This window comes from Amblyomma maculatum, chromosome 11 (assembly GCF_055883805.1).
Source record: "Amblyomma maculatum isolate TAMU_Amacu chromosome 11, ASM5588380v1, whole genome shotgun sequence".
Classification (NCBI taxonomy): Eukaryota; Metazoa; Arthropoda; class Arachnida; order Ixodida; family Ixodidae; genus Amblyomma; species Amblyomma maculatum.
Window position 1 is genome coordinate 17617997 of NC_139354.1, and position 19400 is coordinate 17637396.

Sequence of the window (19400 nt, forward strand, 5' to 3'; positions counted from 1 at the left end):
ACTGGACCTGCAAAAAACGACCTCTTCTTAAACCGTACCGGAAAAATAATCCTACTCTCGCTGACTACCAAACACGAGAGAGCACATAACTTACTATTTTCAAGCCTATAACAGAATAAATCACTGAAGTTCTAACTTCAGGCCATTGACAACAAATTTCAATATATTCTGGAAAAATTCCGGCATAGTCAAAGAAGCATATGAATGTTACATTTTGGTTAAGAAATTGACAACAAAATTTAAATTATTCTTGGAAAACTTCGCCAAAGTATTATGAGCAGATGAAAGATACATTAAGTTGAGAAAATTTCAGAAAGACCTCTTTGAGAACGCATGGAGCTGTAACCATCTATGGGGCTCCGGAAATTTCTACCACCTCGGGTTATTCGCTGTGCTTTGATATTGCACAGCACACAGATGCCTTGCTTTTCGCCTCCATCGAAAAGCAGCCGCTGCTGCCTGGATTCAGTGCCGCATCCTTGAGTTACAGTCGAGCACCGTAGCCACTGAGCCACCGCGGCAGTTTTAAATATGAAGTATTACTGAAGAGGCTGAGTAATTCGCACAGAAAGCAACTAAAGCCATGCTGACACAGATAAGTAGAAAGAGGTGGTAACTAGTACAAATATCGTATTAAGGCGGAAGCCTTTAATGACTCATGCTGTCGTGGACAAAATGTGTGCCCGCTTTTGCGGCGGCTCTGATTGGCCGAGGCGGGATGACGTCGTAGAGGTCTCGACCAATCACAGAGCACCACCACAGTATGCGCGAATGCGTTCCTTATATGGTCATATGTCAATCAATGATCAGTTACTAATTAACTACAAATTAATGAATTATTTACTAATTGATTACTAAATAGGTAATAAACAGTTCCGTAAATAAGTAATTACCTGCTTGATAGCCAATTAATTAACTGCCAATTAGTGCCAGTTGCGTAGCAGAATGCGGCACTCAGGCTTTCGCCTTTCACTACGTTAGGCGCTAAAGTATCTCGTAATTTTTTTTTTTGCCTACTTCCACCTCAACTACTTTGCCAGTCATCAGCTGCCGATTCCGATAAAGCTGCCGATACACTTCGACACCCAATATTAGCGAAAGATGGACCATAACACTATGCATGACCCGACGCATTGACGTCACCGGGGTTATAATCATAGCGGTTTATAGTTAAATGTATTGGGAACGAAACAGTGACGAATATTTGCCTTGGGTAGTTACTAAAGTTGCGCAACTCAGTTTGTCCGAAGAGTTTGTTTAGCAAAAGACGCTAAAATATATGCTCTAAAATACAAGGCGCAAACATGTGGAGTCGTCTGCTTCCTTGCAAATCAGTTGACTGAGCACTCGCCCTTTTTTCTGGCAAAAGAAACTCCGTTTTGTTAAAGATCGACACAACGTGAAGACACCATTTTCTCATCGGGCTCACAATTGTTCTTTTTTATCATCATGGCTGCTGCATTTCGTTCATGGCTTATTTAATTGAAGGACAAGAAAAGGAGCAGTGGGTAGTAAAACTGCTACACCTAAGTAATCAGCGCTGCCCTGAATAGTTCCGGTTTAATCAGTGTTTTCTTACTAAAGCATAGAAATTGTTGGAGACACCACTCAGTGCGAAAATGTTTTCCTATCCACATTCATGAAAGACCAGTGACCTTTGTCACTAATCTGTCATGTGTAAGTTCCTTATTTTGTGGACCTTAAATGCAGCTGCACTAGCCGGAACGTTTGCTGGAATTTTCAGTCACTGCGTCGGCGGAAAACTCCTTTGTACAAACGCTAACAGCATGTCGAAACTACATTCTTTAGAAATAGCTTTAAAGCAAATCTATAAAAGTAATGACAGAAAATAAAACATCGCTTATGTTCATTTGAAAAGGGCGCTGGTACAGTTTCAAAGAAAATTGCTTACCACATCCTGCTTTTATTCAAAATGTTACGAAACCTGAATTGCATGACAGCTTTCCGTGTAATCGAGCACAGTTCATATTAAAAAGGACTATGCTTCGAGAAATTCAAGCGTGTCCTCACTCTGGCCTAACATGAGCCAGTTTAGTAAGGTTTTTGCGTAGTACAGCTTACTCCACCCTTGTAGTATGTCCGCCGAGACACTGTATAACAACGTCTTTTAAGACGGCACCGGGCTGCCGATCCAACCTTCCGTGGAATACGAGCTCTCGTACTTACAAGAATAGTGACGCCCGATATCGCGGCGGTTCTTCGGCCAAGGCTACTGTGCTCTTACTCTGCTTTAATACTCGGTGTTCGGGACGACAACCCCGTGGCTGCCGCTCTCCTTATGGCCGACCTCTTCGCTTACACTGGGAAGGGCTTTGTGTCCTTCCTTGCGTAAGGAGTCGGCAAGCGCACTCGACCGTTTCGTGTAATCTATGCAAAGTCCGTGACATCCCTCCTTCATGAGCATGGAGTGTATACGTATATTGCGTACTTCCCAGGGAGATGGCGCCCTCCTTATATCCATATAGTCCGTTGTCCTCTCGGGTTCTTCGATCGCTTTCTCCGAAAGATACGCGTAGGGTCGTACTTTTTACGCTTGTACTCGCGCTGCGTATTATGTACGCACCCAAGAGGACCTTGACTGAAAAAAAACTAGGACAGGCTCGCTCAAGGAGGAGACGCGTGTATCCGGTTTCGTTATTGACGACACCAAATTTTCTTGGACAATCTGAAGGCAAGTTTTGCTACGTTTTTAGCGCGAAATATAGTTTTTTTTTTTCTTGCTTACTGCACAAGTAGAACTACGGGATACTGTAGACGAGAACGAAAAATAAATTGGGAGAACATTTGACCTCCGCCTTTAAGGCTACGAAGCAACATCGATAATAACTACCGAATGACTTCGCCATAGTTGGATTAGCATATTACGGAAAAATTCGTGAAAATACTTGGACAGGGATGCGAGAGTAAACTTCTTTGCATATTTATGTTGCACAATCTGTTTTTCTTAAGAGTTTTCCGCAATAATCAAATTTTGTTTGCGTCCTGTCGCCGTTATTTTACAGCGCAGCTCTTATGCGACAATTCGATGGTTGAGACGCGTCGCTGTTGGTGTCGTTGCTGGCGCACCCGAATGAAATAGAAACACGAGTTAAGGAGAATTTCTCAGAAGAGGAGAAAGAAGAGCCACGAGCACGAGGTCTGCGCAACTCGCTCCATGTCTCTTCTTTCTCTTCTTCGGAGAAATTCTCTTCGGATACTTTGAGAAAATAAACAGTGCTTCGTAACTGCACATACATATACATACAAGAATCTCTTAAATTATTTGCCTCAATATATATCAAAAACGCCGCAATAGCTGCGCTCAAATTAAGCATTAGGGAGTACCGTGACCGTACGTAGAATTTTTTTCTTTCTATGATCCCAGCCTCACACATCAGCAAAGCAGTTGGCAGTAAAAGCGCTTGTAGGTCGTCCTATGTGCCTCCTTTCTTCGTCCTTGCCAAAGTATTTGCCCTGAATTGTCCTTAATATTAACGGCTCCAATTTTCCACCTCCGTTTAGGGATCCTCGCTCCCGTACATCCAATTTGTCACCCCCTTAATCAATATTCTTTTTTATTTTTACCTCTCCACACGTACTAAATTTAGTTAGCATACAGTAACTATGGGTACTACATCATGTGAGGGACCACCCGACAGAGAATCCCCAGTTTAATTATGTCATACAAACATGCATGAGTGGACAAGCAGCCTGTCTAAAGCTGGGAATGAAAAGGTCCTGGAGAGCTAGATTCCAATCACACCACCAAATCGCAAATGACAAGCCCAGTTTTTAGCGCCTGTCATCTCAATCATGCCGTGTCATTCATATAGTCGCACAACCCGGTGACTCGTCCAGGACCATGTCAATTTCATGCGCCAAATGCTACAGCCATGTCCGCAATTTTTCGCACGCAAAGCCATTGCCGACAATGTCGACGCGGTATTTTATGGACAACGGGACCGTTAGCGTTACCGAGTGACTTTTTTTGTAACTGGCGTCAAAGTTGCTATGGCAACCCGGCATGGATGCATCACACAAACTTGAGCAGAGTGATCGCTTTGTAAGTGCTTTCGGACTAAATACTGCAGGTTGCTGAAAATTAATTGATATCCCGCACCTGCTGCAGAGTACCCGGCTCAGTGTACACTGCACTACGGTAACCTGAACCACAAAAATTCTGCACTAATGTTGTGCTTTGTCATAATCCTCGCAATCAGGGAGTTGTTCTTCATAGTCCTAACTAAATCTTCACAACCAGGGCAGCACAAACCATAGGCCAATATTGTCACTGGGTTTGCAATGTCCGGCCCTACGTAGGACGAATGTGTTGCCAATATACTCCAATGCTGAGTACATTGTTTGTGCAGCCTGAGGAACCATTCACTCTAGGCTTGACTTGCAAATCTACGCCTGAAGTATTTTCAACAAAGTGCCATTGCTGAGTCTCAAAGAAAACGTGTGGGGCGCATGCAATCTCAGGAGTGCGCCTGTTGGCTGCTGAATAGCATAACATGGCTCCAGATTTGCCAGAGTCCGATTGCCTCTGATTTAAAGGAAATGCTCTACACAAGCAGCTATTGTAGCAGCTAGTGGTACTATATATACGCCCCTTCTGACTATCACAGCTCTTGTAAAACAAGACTAGATACGAAGGCAGGCCAAAAGCATCTATCCTATATATGGTCTCTGCTGTGTTTCGTATTTAGCACTGTATTTAGCAGCGTTACTCACAATGTACAGTCGGGAACGAAAATTTCTAGGACGCGTAAGTCGTAAGGGAGGCCTACACCTCTAACATTCGCTATCATATTCAAACCACATTTTCGAAGGTGAAGGTCAACTCAAGTGAAGAATTCAGCGGTATTTAATATATGCGACCGCTGCCAACATGGTGCCTATGGGTCTAAAATTCTTTCAGAGCATTTTCCTTAGAGAGTTTGAGAGTCTCTCGCAGAGTTTGTCTCCGACGTTACATGACAATCGAAGCGTGAAACTATGTTGCCTCAAGGAATGATTCCTGTTCTATGTCTGCAAAATATTTTTTTTTTCTGGACGTCACTGAAAATTTATTTTAGAAAATTCGTTGTGTTTTGAAGGTAATGCTCACCAGAGCAGCATTTTTACTATTTGTCCACTTGAATACATGCGGATTTTTCTCATTTGCTGTCCGTATGTAGATGCGTATCTTTCAGTTTTTGTACTTTATGTATGTATGTTTTATAATAATTAATCACTAATAAAAAAATACAACCTCTGTATTGAAGGAATCAGCGTACGTATGAACAACTCACTGCATATCCAAGGTGTACAAAACGGGAAAAAAAAAACATTGGGCTCTCGAACTTGGCCCATGATATCTGAACTTCTAACCTCCTTATCTTGATTCAAGCTTAGCGTTTACGCGAAGCCCTACATTTCCCTAGAGCGCGGACTTGTTATTAACCCAAAGGGTAGAGCGTCTCGACTAAGAGAGCACGTAGAGGCTGGCCAGAGAGTTCTCTGTGGGGAAGGCAGAAATGAAGAAAATCGTCGGGAGAGGAGGGGGGGGGGGGGGGAGGAAGCACGCACCATCCAGATGCCAGATGCGTTCGCCGTTGGCGCAGGCAATATTGCCCTCTTCCTTCTTTCTTTTCGTAGTTGTCCGTCAGCCCCCTTGAGCAACCTGGTTTCCCTCGCTAGGAGTGCCTCGGTAATGGGCAATTTGGACCCAAGAGACAAGGGCCAAACTTTTGATAGCTCTTCGGGCATACCACCGCACCACATCCCTGATCAGTGAGCGAGCTACAGGAACGTAATGGTTGAAGGTTATCGACTGCTTTAGATCATCCTGAAAATACGTATGTTTTGGCATGTTGATGTGCAATGATGACCAGTTCTCATGATATCAAAGTCCAGCAGTGTGTCGCCCGCTATATGAGAGCTTTGTACGTTTCAATATATTGGTATAACAATATTTATGGTTGTTACAACCTAACGCTTAGGTCGACATGAGGAGTCTGTAATCTACATGTATATAGATCTGAAAGTGATGGCTAACTATATACCCACTAAATTCCTCGGGTCAGTGCTATGGGCTAGTTAGGAAGGTTAGGAAGCGCTCGCTTCACAGAGCCTCAGATAACTACTTTCTACTTATAAGCTTGTCTTGTATATAATCGCATGCGCTATCGCTACAATGTGGGCGACGTGGCCAAACTTCTGTTTTGATTAAGACTTGACGACATACTGATTTATTAAACGAGATTTTATTACTGTCGTCGCCTATTTCGAGGCAATTTATGCGGAAAAGGACTAGTGTCATATGCCAACGCAAGTTCGGCTTCAGCGTGCCGTTAAGCACATTTCGTTTCACTGCAAATATGCGACCGCAGGTTCTGAGGAGAAGATGGTTCTGGTCTGTTTATTCTAACGAGTAGAACCTTGTCCTTCTTAGGTTGCAGATAAGTTGGAATTAGATGGGTCCACAATAATGCATAAAAGATGAGTCCGTAATGTCTGAGGTTAAAGACCGGTCTAGAAGCAACCGGCGCCGGCATGATGTAACAACCTATTGTTTGCGTAAGATGCTACAATTCTATGCAGCTGTCTTGACACGGGAGCTGTCAATGGGAGGTCAACGATGTCACTGCCAGTAGTCTATATGTGAAGTAACACGGGACTGAGGCGGGAATGTGGGCAGAGAGCGAGTGCTCTCGTATACGGAACTGTCGGCTTGAATCAGCCGGAACATGTGAAAGCAGTGAACACGCTATAATTTGAACTACTGATGTTGAGGTGTCCCCAAAATTTTCCTTGATCAATTAACTTCCTAACACAGGAGAACAATGCCGGAGAATGATCATTAGTATAAGGCCTCAAACTTGATACTGTTCACTAAAAGCATTTTCCTCTCTTTTGAATAGATTGGAGTGAAGTCTAATTACGAGTGTTTTTCTTCATTATTTTGCGCCTCGGCTCACATTTCTCTACCTAGGCAATATAACTAGGCCGTGCTAAGGGCAAGCCGTTATTAGTACCATGGTTTGCTCTAAACGCATATTAAAGTGGGGAAAAAAAAAAACTCCGCCAACCTCACGCCTAAAAATAAAACGATATGACAACACTGAACACATCCAAACTCACGCAGAATATGAAGAACTTATTGATGGTTGTCTAGTGTAGGCAAAGTTAAACAAGCTTACCTGATAATAAACTTAAGAATAAACGTCGAGTGAACGTTCACATGATAATTGTACAGTGCAGTTTTTATGCACCCGTTCGACGGTTGAGAAACGTCTTCGTTTTTGCCGTCTGCCGCAATACCGAGCTGCAGTGCCCTGTAACCTATCGACAGCGTCGAGAGTCGCATGCGAGTCATGAGCCAATGAGAATTTCTCAAAGAAAGAGAAATTGAAGCCACGAGTTCTGTGCCGCTCGCTGGGGGCTCTTAATATTAATTAGTTCACAGGAAAGGCGCAGTATATGTCACACTTGTTTCTGTGGACACCTGACCCGCACCGTAAGGGAAGGGAGGAAGGTAGGACGGAAAGTGGAAAGAGAGAGGGGCCGTAGTGAAGGGCTACGAAGTAATTTCGACCACCTCGGGATCTTTAACGTGCGCTGACATCGCACATCCCTCAGGGCTCTTTCTTTTTCTGAGAAATTCCCTTTGCTCGCTAAAAAATACAGTACTTTTTAACTGTACATACATACATGCATACATGCATGCATGCATGCATACATACATGCATACATACATACATACATACATACATACATACATACATACATACATACATACATACATACATACATACATACATACATACATACGTACGTACGTACGTACGTACGTACGTACGTACGTACGTACGTACGTACATACATACATACATACATACATACATACATACATACATACATACATACATACATACATACATACATACATACATACATACATACATACATACATACATACATACATACATACATACATACATACATACATACATACATACATACATACATACATACATACATACAAGCATCTCTCAAATTTTGTTCAATATATCGCAAAAGCGCTTAAATAGCTGAACTCAAATTTCGCAGTCTGGAGTATCATAGTCGCTGTTAGAATTTTTGACGACACTATTAGAGGGAGATGTCGCTTTATAGCTTCCATAACGTTGCGCTATTTTTGCGACCAAAACACAATCGGATATAAAGACCATGATTATTGTAATGTACTTGTTCACGAATTCCGATTAAAACCAGACACTAATAGGGCCGACTTTCTGAGGCTGGCCACGATGATGTGCAATAAATTAGCTCAAAGCGCTCCCCTTCTCAAGACTGGAGAGATCAATGAAATCCAATTGGTATCGAGCAGCGTGTTTGAACAACCCGGCCAATCATCAAAACAGGTACGAGAAATTCACTACCGTTTGCACAATGCAATGGTCTCACTTTGCTAACCCTGCGCCGTTTTCGTTGGCTAAACAGCACCATGCCCGATAACTCAGCTGCTTGTTTTCGAGTTTCTCGAGCAAGGGACGTCCATTAGGCAGCGTCGCTGTTGGTGGCGTGTAAGTGCGCTCGTCGTGGACTTACCAACAAGCTGCCTCGCTCGCCGTACGATGAAATATTACCGAGAAAGCAACCACGCAAGCCCACGGAGGTAACTGCCTCGGAGGAAACACTTTCGGCCATGCAAGATTTATTAAGGCACGTCCAGTGTGCCTTCGCGAAATGGTGTTCAAGGCCTTGTTTCCAACGTGTATCAAAGTTACCAATGATGATTTTCCGAGTTATCCGTGCAGTACAAAGCTCTAGTTGTTTTTTATTTTGAAGCTAAGGCGGGTTCGCAAACGAATGTGATGGTATGCTCAGTAGCATACCATCACAATCCTGAAAATTCTGGTTGCAAGTTATTTTCCAGCCACTTCATTGAAAGTATATATATATATATATATATATATATATATATACAGATACGATACCTCGTATCTGTACCCACAAACTCAATGTGCTCAACGTCAGTGGACCTAACTGAATTGATAATTTCTGAAAGTGGCATGCTTTGAAGCGAGCACTGTTCTTCAATTATGCTTTTTTTTCCACCTCAGGAAAGCTTAATTTTCAGCCAACTTAGGCCTTTTCTGAAAGAAGATTAATCTTAATCGATACAGGCCAACCTCTGCTTGTCCACGCTATCCGCTGAAAGGGGGACCATGCGCCTCACATGATTCATTAGCCCAGCGAATGATGACCGTTTCTTTCAAAAACAATTGATATTGAGAAGCATACAAATTAAAGTAATATCAGAAAGAAAAGTCAGCAATGCCTCGAAATAAAAGTATTGATTATGTTAGCTGAAGACACGTGGATTTGGAGTTGTTTCAGCTCATTCATAGGCTCCTGAATAACTTCAACAACCAGCCATTTTATGCCACGTACTAAGACTTCTGCGAACGAATGTCTTCTCTTTCTATTTTTTTTTTTTATCGGCTCTGAAATGTGACGGGGAATCTTGTGGTGAGGTGCACAGTACGGGGCCGCCAGATCGCCACTTTAGCTAATCTCGCGGAGAAAAAAAAAACTAAAGAACAGGACAAATAGCTGCGCAGGAATCGATATGAGAATATGCAGGCCTCATCCCGCATCATACATAGCTTCAGGCGATACTCTGCTACTCAATAATGGATGAGATCAAAGAGCTCCGAACTATCTTTCTCCGTAATTTTTGTATCGATCTGAAGTGGGCAAACTCACCTCGTCGGTCCACTTCTGCGGCCTGAAATGAAATAGAGAGAGTGTGTGTGGGGAAGGTGAGAGTAGAAATCTATTACTGAAGGCGTGGAGAGTGAAGCGGCAGAGATGAGAGCTTCTATTTGTTTCGAAACATAGAAACCCGACGCTGTACCTTTTGTAGGGAAACCGGCCGAGCTGTTTCTTATCCTGGCAAGATAACGAGGACGAGTTAGGCGCCTGCATACGCGGAAACAACGATGCATCCGGCGCTGCCTCGTCAGAGTCACTGGGTTTTATCTGCGCAGCTGAGCGAGAGGCACTGATAACCCTCTAGAGATGAAGCCCTGCACCCTACTGCGCACTATAAAAACTGGAGAAGGCTTGCCGCACAAATTGTATCAGAAAGTCGGGAGGTGTGTATCTGCACAGGACAGCTGAAACCGGTTTGTTCCGTAATTTATGCTGTCATAAAACTTGCTGCTCAGACGGTATCGCAGCCTGAGGGCGGAAACAATGGTTCAGCCATCTGCAAGCACAGCATCTAAAGAGAATGGGAAGCCGTCAGCCGTAAGTTGGTGTTTATGTTTAATGGTTCATGTTATAGATCACGTGGGTGCTGTGTTTTCTTTTTTACCGCGTGAGCGTTAGTGGTACCCCCATGTAAGTTTAGCTTATGGTTAAAACTGGAGTTGCGCGAAAGCAATCTGCATGGTTACGCTTAGGTTCGGCTTGAAAGTAAAAACATGGCTTTTGCACATAGTAGTTTAGTCTATGGTTTCAGCTTTATTTATGACATAGGGGAATGAATCATTTCACGTATGAGCACCCCTTGCCTCTCGTCGTTGACCATTCTCATTAGTGTGTAAAAGACTTCTGGTGGTATGACATCGTCTCTACGCCGAACTCCGGGGCACATCTCCGTCACAACATTCGAACGAATGTTCTGTGCTAGCAACTCGCTGTTGTCGTTCGCCCCTACCAACTACCGAGTTATATGTCTTCTTCATCTTCTTTTACTTCTTCTTCGTCTTTTTATTTTCTTTGTATTATTTTTTTCTTTCTTTTTCTTCTTCTTTTACTTCTCTTTCTTGTCCGTTTTCCACGGTGCCACGCCGACGGCTTGAATATCTACCGCAGTGGCTCTCGCTGTGGCAGTGTTAGCGCTGTGGCAGTGTTAGCGGAAGATTCAATGATTGTACCGCTGCGCAATAATTTAGTAAGACGCTAGTGTATACGTCTTGTGTATACGTATAGGAAGCGTGCAGAACGGATCAGAGAAATAACTCAAGTTACTGACATTCTAGCGGAAATCAAGAAAAAGAAATGGACATGGGCAGGACATGTAGTGCGAATAGAGGACAACCGATGGTCGCTTAGGGTAGCAAACTGGATTCCAAGGGTAGGAAAGCGTAGCAGGGGGCGGCAGAAAGTTAGGCGGGCGGATGAGATTAAAAAGTTCGCAAGGGTCAAGTGGTTGCAGCTAGCACAGAACCGGGTTAATTAGAGAAATATGGGAGAGGCCTTCGCCCTGCAGTGGGTATAGTCAGACTGATGATGATGATGATGATGATGATGATGATGATGATGATGATGATGATGATGATGATGATGATGATGATGATGATGATGATGATGATGACTTTTGTAACTGGAACGATTAAAAAAATATGTAGTCTCGGTTTCGGCGCTTCGGTATAATTACTAGACCGCAAGTGCGTGCTAGAGCGTTTGAATTATGAAGATTATGATGATGATGATGCATACGTTTTCGTCGTTTTTTCTTTTTTTTTTTACATAGGCAGTAATACAATTACATAGAATGCTGTGGAAAACTACCGTTCACGCCTGTATGCCTCATAAATATCACCGATCTTCTGTGACCTTCTTTTCCTTACGGCAACGAAACTGTGCGCATTAAAGCTGTCATTATGTTGGCATATCATTTTTCTAGAATGAACAGTCGACCTGTTTTTCCTAGAATAGACCGCCAAAGCTGAATTGCTCTCGAAGCGGCAATGATTCGGCTCACCCGGTCTCTCATTGGTTTAACTCGACGGCGTTGCGACTGGGGATGCAGGCTCATAGCGGTGACGGGTTCCAATGGACTCCACACGCAACTACTGTCACATGTCCAGTCAGACAAGTCACCTCCACTAAACTGTAACCTAAAGCTAGCAGCACGTAGAGAAGCCAGGCGCATTCGTTAATACCCCGTACCCTATAAATGAAACCATCGGATCATGGCGTTCCGGAAATACGCAAAACGTTTCACCCTAACATTTCACTTCTCGTGAAGGCATAAACTGTTGGGGACTTATGACACGCCTTTTTTGCTATTTAAGCAATTTGCCTGCGAACATTACTTGACTTTCTTTTTTTTTTTTTGTTTGTTTTTTTCGCGACGATATTCTTTATGTACAGGTTTCGCTGGTGTATGCGAAAACCTGCGTGCACAAAGTGGCGAGGAGTGATAATGTTATGCCGGCCGTCTGGAAATTGGGCGTGGTTGAGAATGTGCCCTGCTTCATCGCGTGACCTAAGCGGATTTGCTTTACGTTGGGCTTGGAGAGGGCGGTGCCATAACGTTAAAGGCGGAAGAGCATGGCACAGCAATCACTATCGCTCTTCGCCCTATAAAAAAAAAGTAGAAATGTTGAAAATTTCTTCTATAAAGTTGGATACATCTCAAGGGCAATGCGCAAATGCCCCTCGAAGTAAGCATCGATCATGATTGATGCCACGCGATCCGCTAGCGTAATGGCGCAGATAATGATAGGTGAAAGCGGATTAACAATAGAGATACCGGACAATCTATGACGTCATAAAGATCTGTCGACCCCATTGGCTCTAGTAATTTTGTAACGGGCAACTGTCGCTCCGTTATTCAGTTTTATCCAATTATACTCTACTTGGAAATTATAATTTCCTCTGCCTCCCTCCGCGTTTTTATTATAAGGTTGGTTTAAGGAAGCATTTTGTTGCTGCTTTACAATTCTCGTTATGCGGAATTTTTGTACTATAGTTGCTTACGTTTCGACGGATTAAGAAAAATAAAGCTTCCAAGTCATTAAAGACGAAGTGCCGACGCCAGAGTAGTTGGCAAGTCTTGTTTGTTAGCCGCGATCAACCCGTTTCTTCAATAATAAAATGTCACTTATAAAAAAAAGACTACCTCTAACACCTGTCACTTTTTCCTCATGTAAAGGCGCGCAGACGTCATTCGTGAGATTTGTAAAAAAAAAAAAACGTGTCCAAATTATTCTTGCGTGCTGCCCTCTATCGACACACGCGTGTCCGAATGGACGTTACCTGGCAATATGCATTCGCGTGCAAGTGAAGAGCTGTCAGACTTGTCGCTCTACGCGTGGCAAGACCCGCCTCGCGGTCAAAATGTCGTTCTTACATCTGCCAGCGCCTGCTCCACGCAGGAATGGGTTGCTGGCCACGTATGGACCCTTCTGCTGCAAACAGACGCTGTCTGTCGCCACTGTCGCAAGCAAAATGCGTCCGTGCCACTTTGCGAAACCTGATGATGTGTCTGCCGGAGCTGTTGACAAGGGAAAAGCGGGGCAGACACAACAACAACGCAAACTCGTAAAGAAGACGCGAAAAACGAGACACGGCGCACAAAGAGCTGTCAGCACTGAAAGAGGGCCTGCGGCTGCCCTGTCTTTCGATGACAGAAACACGGGTATGCTTGATGTGTGCCAAAGGCTCCCTTGGACCAAAACTATTCTTGGGAGCGCTGCTAGGGGCTCACACTCTAGCAGGCGCAAGGTATAACGTGTGAGAGAACGAGCCCTCAAGAGTAACTCAAGCACACCGACCTCGTTTCGTGCTTTCCGCAGCTGGAACTCATGTGGGGCGCCATCGGAATGGACGGTAATAGATTTTTGTGTTATCGGAGCGGAAACCGATGGTTGCGTCGATATGGTTATGAAGTGGTGATGGACACGATATCGAAGAAGGCTCCGCTGCTCAGAGCATCCAGCGCGGACAACCGCTGGGGCACCCGAATTTTATTATTTTTGTTTGCTATAGTGTGTTGATAGCGTGCTCAGGTTTTCATTTACCGAACCGAAAATTGGAGGTTTCTCTTATACCTCTTTTCTGATCGATGTGATGGACGCGAATGCTTCGCAATCACAACTGCTCGAACGATATGCTTGTATACATAGGTTACCACGTTACTCGGTTACAGGGCTGGACTGCATTACTTTCCTTCTCTTGTCTGGTGCAATTTTTGTAAATGTTTTGGTAGTAAATGGCGATATTTAGATCGCGTACGTCCCTTCAACTATCAAAACTTAAACTCAGATTCATTTTTTTTTTTTGTAGTAAACGTGAGTGATATTGAAGACGAATAAGCTAGTGCATAACTAAGGTAAAAAAGCAATCCCCACCGTTTCGCGGTCTGACATCTATCCAAAGCACTATCTGCGAGGTTAGTACGAATACCACTATAAGTAACTTCAATCCAGGAAAAGTGATCACTAAAGGTAGTCATCTTATTGTTATGAATAGATTGTCACGAGCCAAATAAAACCAATCTTCAAAACACTTAAGTACACAGATGAAGGACTCTTTACAGGACGCCTATAGATGACCTAAACCAACCTTATGAGGGTTGTTGGCAAAGAAACCTGCCGTAGTATTTTCGACCGTCTGCGTACGTACGAGGAACATAACGTCTCACCCAATAAGCGTCCTGAGCAGTCACGAAAAAAAATATATCCCATGAAAGGGAGACCAGCTGCAAGACAACGTCCAATAAATTTCAATGATCAAAACGATCGGATTGTATTTTTGGACAAATGGAAGCAACCGATTTCGCACAATAATACCGCATTTTCCCGAATCTAACAAGTGTATCTAAGGCTACCAAGCGCGCTTGCTCGCTCCGTCATCGCCGGAGCAGTCACAGTCCCGAGATGGCGCTGCGTCACCTCCGGCTTCATGTATTGCTGAGTTACAAAACTGCTCTACATATTGAATGGCAAACACTGCTATATGTAAAGCTATAGCATTTAGCTACAATACAGATAGCGCCACAGAACACGAAAACCGGCAGAAAGCGACCCTGATAAATCTATCAGCTTGTTATCACGTGAGCTTGGCCTGAGCGGCACTGGGCAGGTTTAACGGACATCTCGGGTCCGCGCTGCTTGCTTTGGTGTCAGTTGTTTGAGCGCTGTAACGGAAGTCGGAACGCAATTGTAGAGGGCTGCCTACAAATTGAAGTTAAACGAACGGTTCTCGCGAGAGAGCATACTGGCGGGCTAGTTGATGCATAGTTATAATCAATAAAAGCAGTGATGCGCCAGTGATGTGCCAGTGTGTTTCAAACAAAAAGACAAGAAACATTTTGCTGACAGTTTTAAACTTTTATCACACGCGCCTATTCTGCGTTAAAAAATCTCAACCTTGTATCGTACTGATACTAGCAGCCCGACTCACTTTTGTGTCTATAAATTCCTTCTATTCGTAAATAAATCTCAGTGTCTAGTCATCACCTGTGTTGTAGGGTCTTGTATTCGTTTTCGCGCAGTTTTGGTTAACTTCCAACTATAATCGCGTTTGTGGAATATATTTGCGAAATAAATAAATATCGTCGCTAAAAGGCGGGGGAGGGGGGGGTACTCATTTTAGATTTTTCGAACCTATGCACCCCAATACATTGGGCCTCGTGACCGTGAAAAAAAAGTAGGTGCTTATAGTCGAGTAAATACGGTAATTAGGCGGACCAGGCTAGCAGTGGTGACTACGGTTCTGAAAAGGAGAGAGGGAAGGGGGTAACACTGAAGCGTAGTTCAACGACGTGTTGGATCAAAGGCCATGCAATAAAATATCTTGCAAGAGCAAATGAGGCAATAAAAGAGGGAAACGAATATAAAAAAAAAAAAAAGAAACGAAGTACTGGAATGGAATGAGTTCGTTAGATGTTGGGCATAGTAAAAGTCCGGGCATAGGGCAACGGTCCCTGTTAATTAAAAGCTGACTCAGTCCCACAAGTCCTGTCGAAGCTACGTCCGCAAATTTCAGTGAACTAATAACAGTGGTCAGTGCATTACCAAGCAAATTAGGCGTTGCGTTAACAACGGGGAGTTGCGCTTCTCATAAGTACTCCTTATCTGTATCCACATATATTTGAAGGGCACCTCGATAGCAGAACAAAACCAAAGCAGGTAACAAGGCACGACCAAGATAGGAGGGACAGGTAGATAATCTGAAAATGAGTCCAAATTAAGATCAGAGCTATAAGCCTTACCTATTTCCGCTTGAAATAAACCTCACGTAAACAAGAACAGAAAACAGATTGAAATGTGTGTCTCAATGCTGTAATCAGGTAAGCCGATTCAGACCATTGGCGATAGAGTTTAGGCTACAGCTTTATTACACGTGCATTTATTCTCACATACAATACGGCTTGTTTGCATAGGGCACGACTGCCGGAACTGATTAAAAAGAGCACATAATCTGTACACCCAGCTTGACACTTGTACAGTATATCTGAATTATGCATATGCTTTCTGTAATTGCCTTGTAGGCTTTGTAAAGGGGTGCCCTCAACCCCTTTTGTTATCGTTTGTTCCTCTTCAGCACTATCGTGTAAATTGCGGGGATTTGTACTTTTATTTCTAAGCATTATTTACTTTCCACCAACTGCTGAATTGGTGCTGTTTACGAAAGCCTGTTATGACTATATATAATTGCGCATGATTTCCAGCAGCCGAATGGCTTGTCATGCTTCATGAGGAGCACAGGTTTCCATCATGAGTCTTGACATGCCTTTCTCCTGTTCCTCCTCGATTCATTCTATTGAATCCAAATTCATGACTAAAGAAAAAACTGGAGCACTGCAACCGGCAACATTGGAAAAGCATTATGTCGTGGTCGCTTGTGTAAAATCTATAGTAGCCATTACCGTGTATCAGTGGACGTCCCTTACAGCTTAATACACTAAGATTTTGTCTAGTTTTCGATTAACGTTTCGATTAACGATTAACAATCACTACTCACAACAAGTGCGACACATTTTACTCCATTCAATTTCGCTCTGACCTTTTGTGATCAACTGAAATAAAGATGGTAGAGATAAGTGGCTTAACTTATCCCACTATTTGGCATTTGCCGTAAAAATGTGTGGAGTGGTACAAAGTTCTGGATCTAGACCGGGAGGGCAGATGGCTGGCTTCACTGTCTATGCCTGCCATTGCCCATAGCAACGACGGAAAGCTGTTCAAAAAGCCGTTAGCAACTGTGGCGCGGCATAGCTGTTCAAGCGTATTCAGCCACGCCTTCAAATTTTCGCTTGCACGTGTCAGCATACACGCAGAAACGCTCAAGTGAAAACACTTCTCGCCCGACGCAGTCTTTCGCATTAGTATATATAAGCAATATTAACTGTCTCTCCGTCGAAATTTATTTCTTTCAAGGTCAGATGGGCAGACATAGTCGCAGACAACTACTTTTCGCTGTAGCGAACGCTCTAGAGCTAACACTGTGAAAAGCATTTCACAACAACAAAGTTATTTTTTCGCCTCTTCTGCACGTTAGCCTCGTGGCCGCACTTGTGTTTGCTCCGCAATCAAAAGAGTCCCCACATTCCAATCAGTAACACACGTGCTTTCTTGCTTTCTGTGCAACGCCTAGTCCCTGCCAGACCGGGGCGCAGTGTACTGAAAGAGAAAGGGCGGAAGAGAAAACAAATGAACAAAAATAAAAAGAATGAAAACAACTGCCACATTAGAGGCGCGAAAATTCCCGGGAGATTGAGTGAATCATTGAAATAACGAAAATATAAGAAACCAGAAATGAACTTTTCACAGAAACAGATCACCGGTACTGGCCACACCCAAGTGAAGAGGCGCTGAACAAATTGCTGCTTCGCGCCCCGTATGGCGCGCGTACGACGGATGCGGAAATCCCTTGGTACTTGCAAAAAGAAGGAAGAAAGGAAATGGAGACGGAAGGCACAGAGACTATAGTAACTGGTTAGCAACAACGCAGCTGTCTCCGCCCAGATTGAATCAGCCAGGTGCGAGAATATTGACTTGATTGTGAAATGATGAAACCCATTTTCTCTCCCATATCGTGTTTTGCTCTTTTACAGTTCGTTTTCTATGCAATATGCAATCTCATTTCATCTATGGATAAATTTGTCCGTCTCACGCCAGTTGAAGACACTCCGCCAACGTTTATCCACTCTATAGATAAATAAAACTAATAATCGCATTAACCAGCCGGTTTACACTGCTTGTGCTGAAAGTGTGAAGGTGACACACGGACGGGGGAACAAAAATACCCCTATTTTTCTGAAATCACGGGCCTCCTCAAAGCCAGGTTGCGTTCAAGGCCATCTTATCTAATCAAAACCTCATTATCGCATGTTCCCACATTAAGTTTGAGTGCCTGAATATGATTTTCGTCCCTTAGCATCAGTAAAGCTCTGGAAGGGGGAGGGGCGTCGAATAACGGCACCACAAGCCACACGGGGAAGCTGCGGGGTCGGAGCAGCCTATTCCTTTACACAGAATGGTTGACTAGAATCCAATGTTAAAAAATGATGCTCATTCAAGTCTTACTGCAAAGAGCAATAATTATAGCCTGCCAACAGTCGTAGGTCATGCCATGGATACCTTCAGTGAATATCTTGGTTTGGTCAATTTGGCCCATTGTTTTTGCGACAAATTAACACAGCGCTATGAAGCAAGGACGCGGGAAGAAAATTCCTATCTTGGGTGTCTTCTTTTCGCGTCCTTGTTCCAGAGCGTTGAGTCAATTTATCGCGAAAAAGCCATTAATAGATGTCATTGCATTTAATCTAACTTCCAAACTATGCTTTTTTCTGTCATCGAGTCAATCAATTTGTGATTGGTACTGATACGCTGAACGGTAGTCCTACGCGTTCTATGGTCCGTACCACGCAAAAACATTCCTTCAGGATCTTTCTCTTGTTTGGACACGTAGAACGCTTTAACACTAGGGACTACAGGTGCTAACAACTTTCTCGACCCTCCTTGGTAGAAGGCATAAAACTGCTTCACCTCAGCTGCTAATCTTTATTTTTAAAGAAGAAAATAAGCAAAACATATTGAAGAATGTCCACTGTCATCATTTTCAGCGTTTTTATATGTGTCGGTCTAGTAAAACAATTGCGACTGTCTTTTCAATGATGTCGGGACAACACTGAACCAAAAATGAAGGAACACGTAGGCTATGAAACGATAGAGAACGTGGTGCTGGTTTAATTCTTTAAAGGTAGCATAAAGGCCTAAATGTAATGATTACCTTGCATAAAGTGACTTCATATTCGATAGAATCTACAAAACAATTTTATATCCTGTGCTAGATTTCTACATCTAGGCTGAGCCCAGTTCTACTCGCCGCCACTTCGGTCCTGACCCGACCACGTTCTCCTATGATTTTCTAAAGAGCGGAACTTCATTCTGAGGAAAACAACAAGCAGCAAACTAACACCGGTGTAGCCACTGGCGCAACCGGGGGTTTGTACTAAAGCTGGGAACAACAAAAAAAAAAAAAAAAAAAAAAAACGGGTTACAGAAAAAAGCACGGCATGCCATACTTTTCAATGGCTCATGAGACAACACTTCAGGAATGATTTTTATGAGAACGGTTCACCATGAGGGCATCACTGCGCAGTC

At 43.4% G+C, this 19400-nt stretch overlaps 1 protein-coding gene across 2 annotated transcripts in view; it reads left to right on the plus strand.

The window, feature by feature from the left end:
• LOC146172947 (5'-3' exonuclease PLD3-like) overlaps positions 1–19400 on the plus strand; it is a 142440-nt gene that overhangs the window by 46240 nt on the left and 76800 nt on the right. Inside the window, exon 1 of one of the 2 annotated variants that reach the window (XM_084583396.1) lies at positions 10159–10302. The exons of the other annotated variant lie outside the window; for it this stretch is intronic. Coding sequence (XP_084439522.1) covers positions 10249–10302 — 54 coding nt within the window. The 5' untranslated portion in view covers positions 10159–10248. Of the gene's footprint in view, positions 1–10158; positions 10303–19400 lie in introns of those variants that run through there. 2 annotated transcript variants of the gene reach the window in all.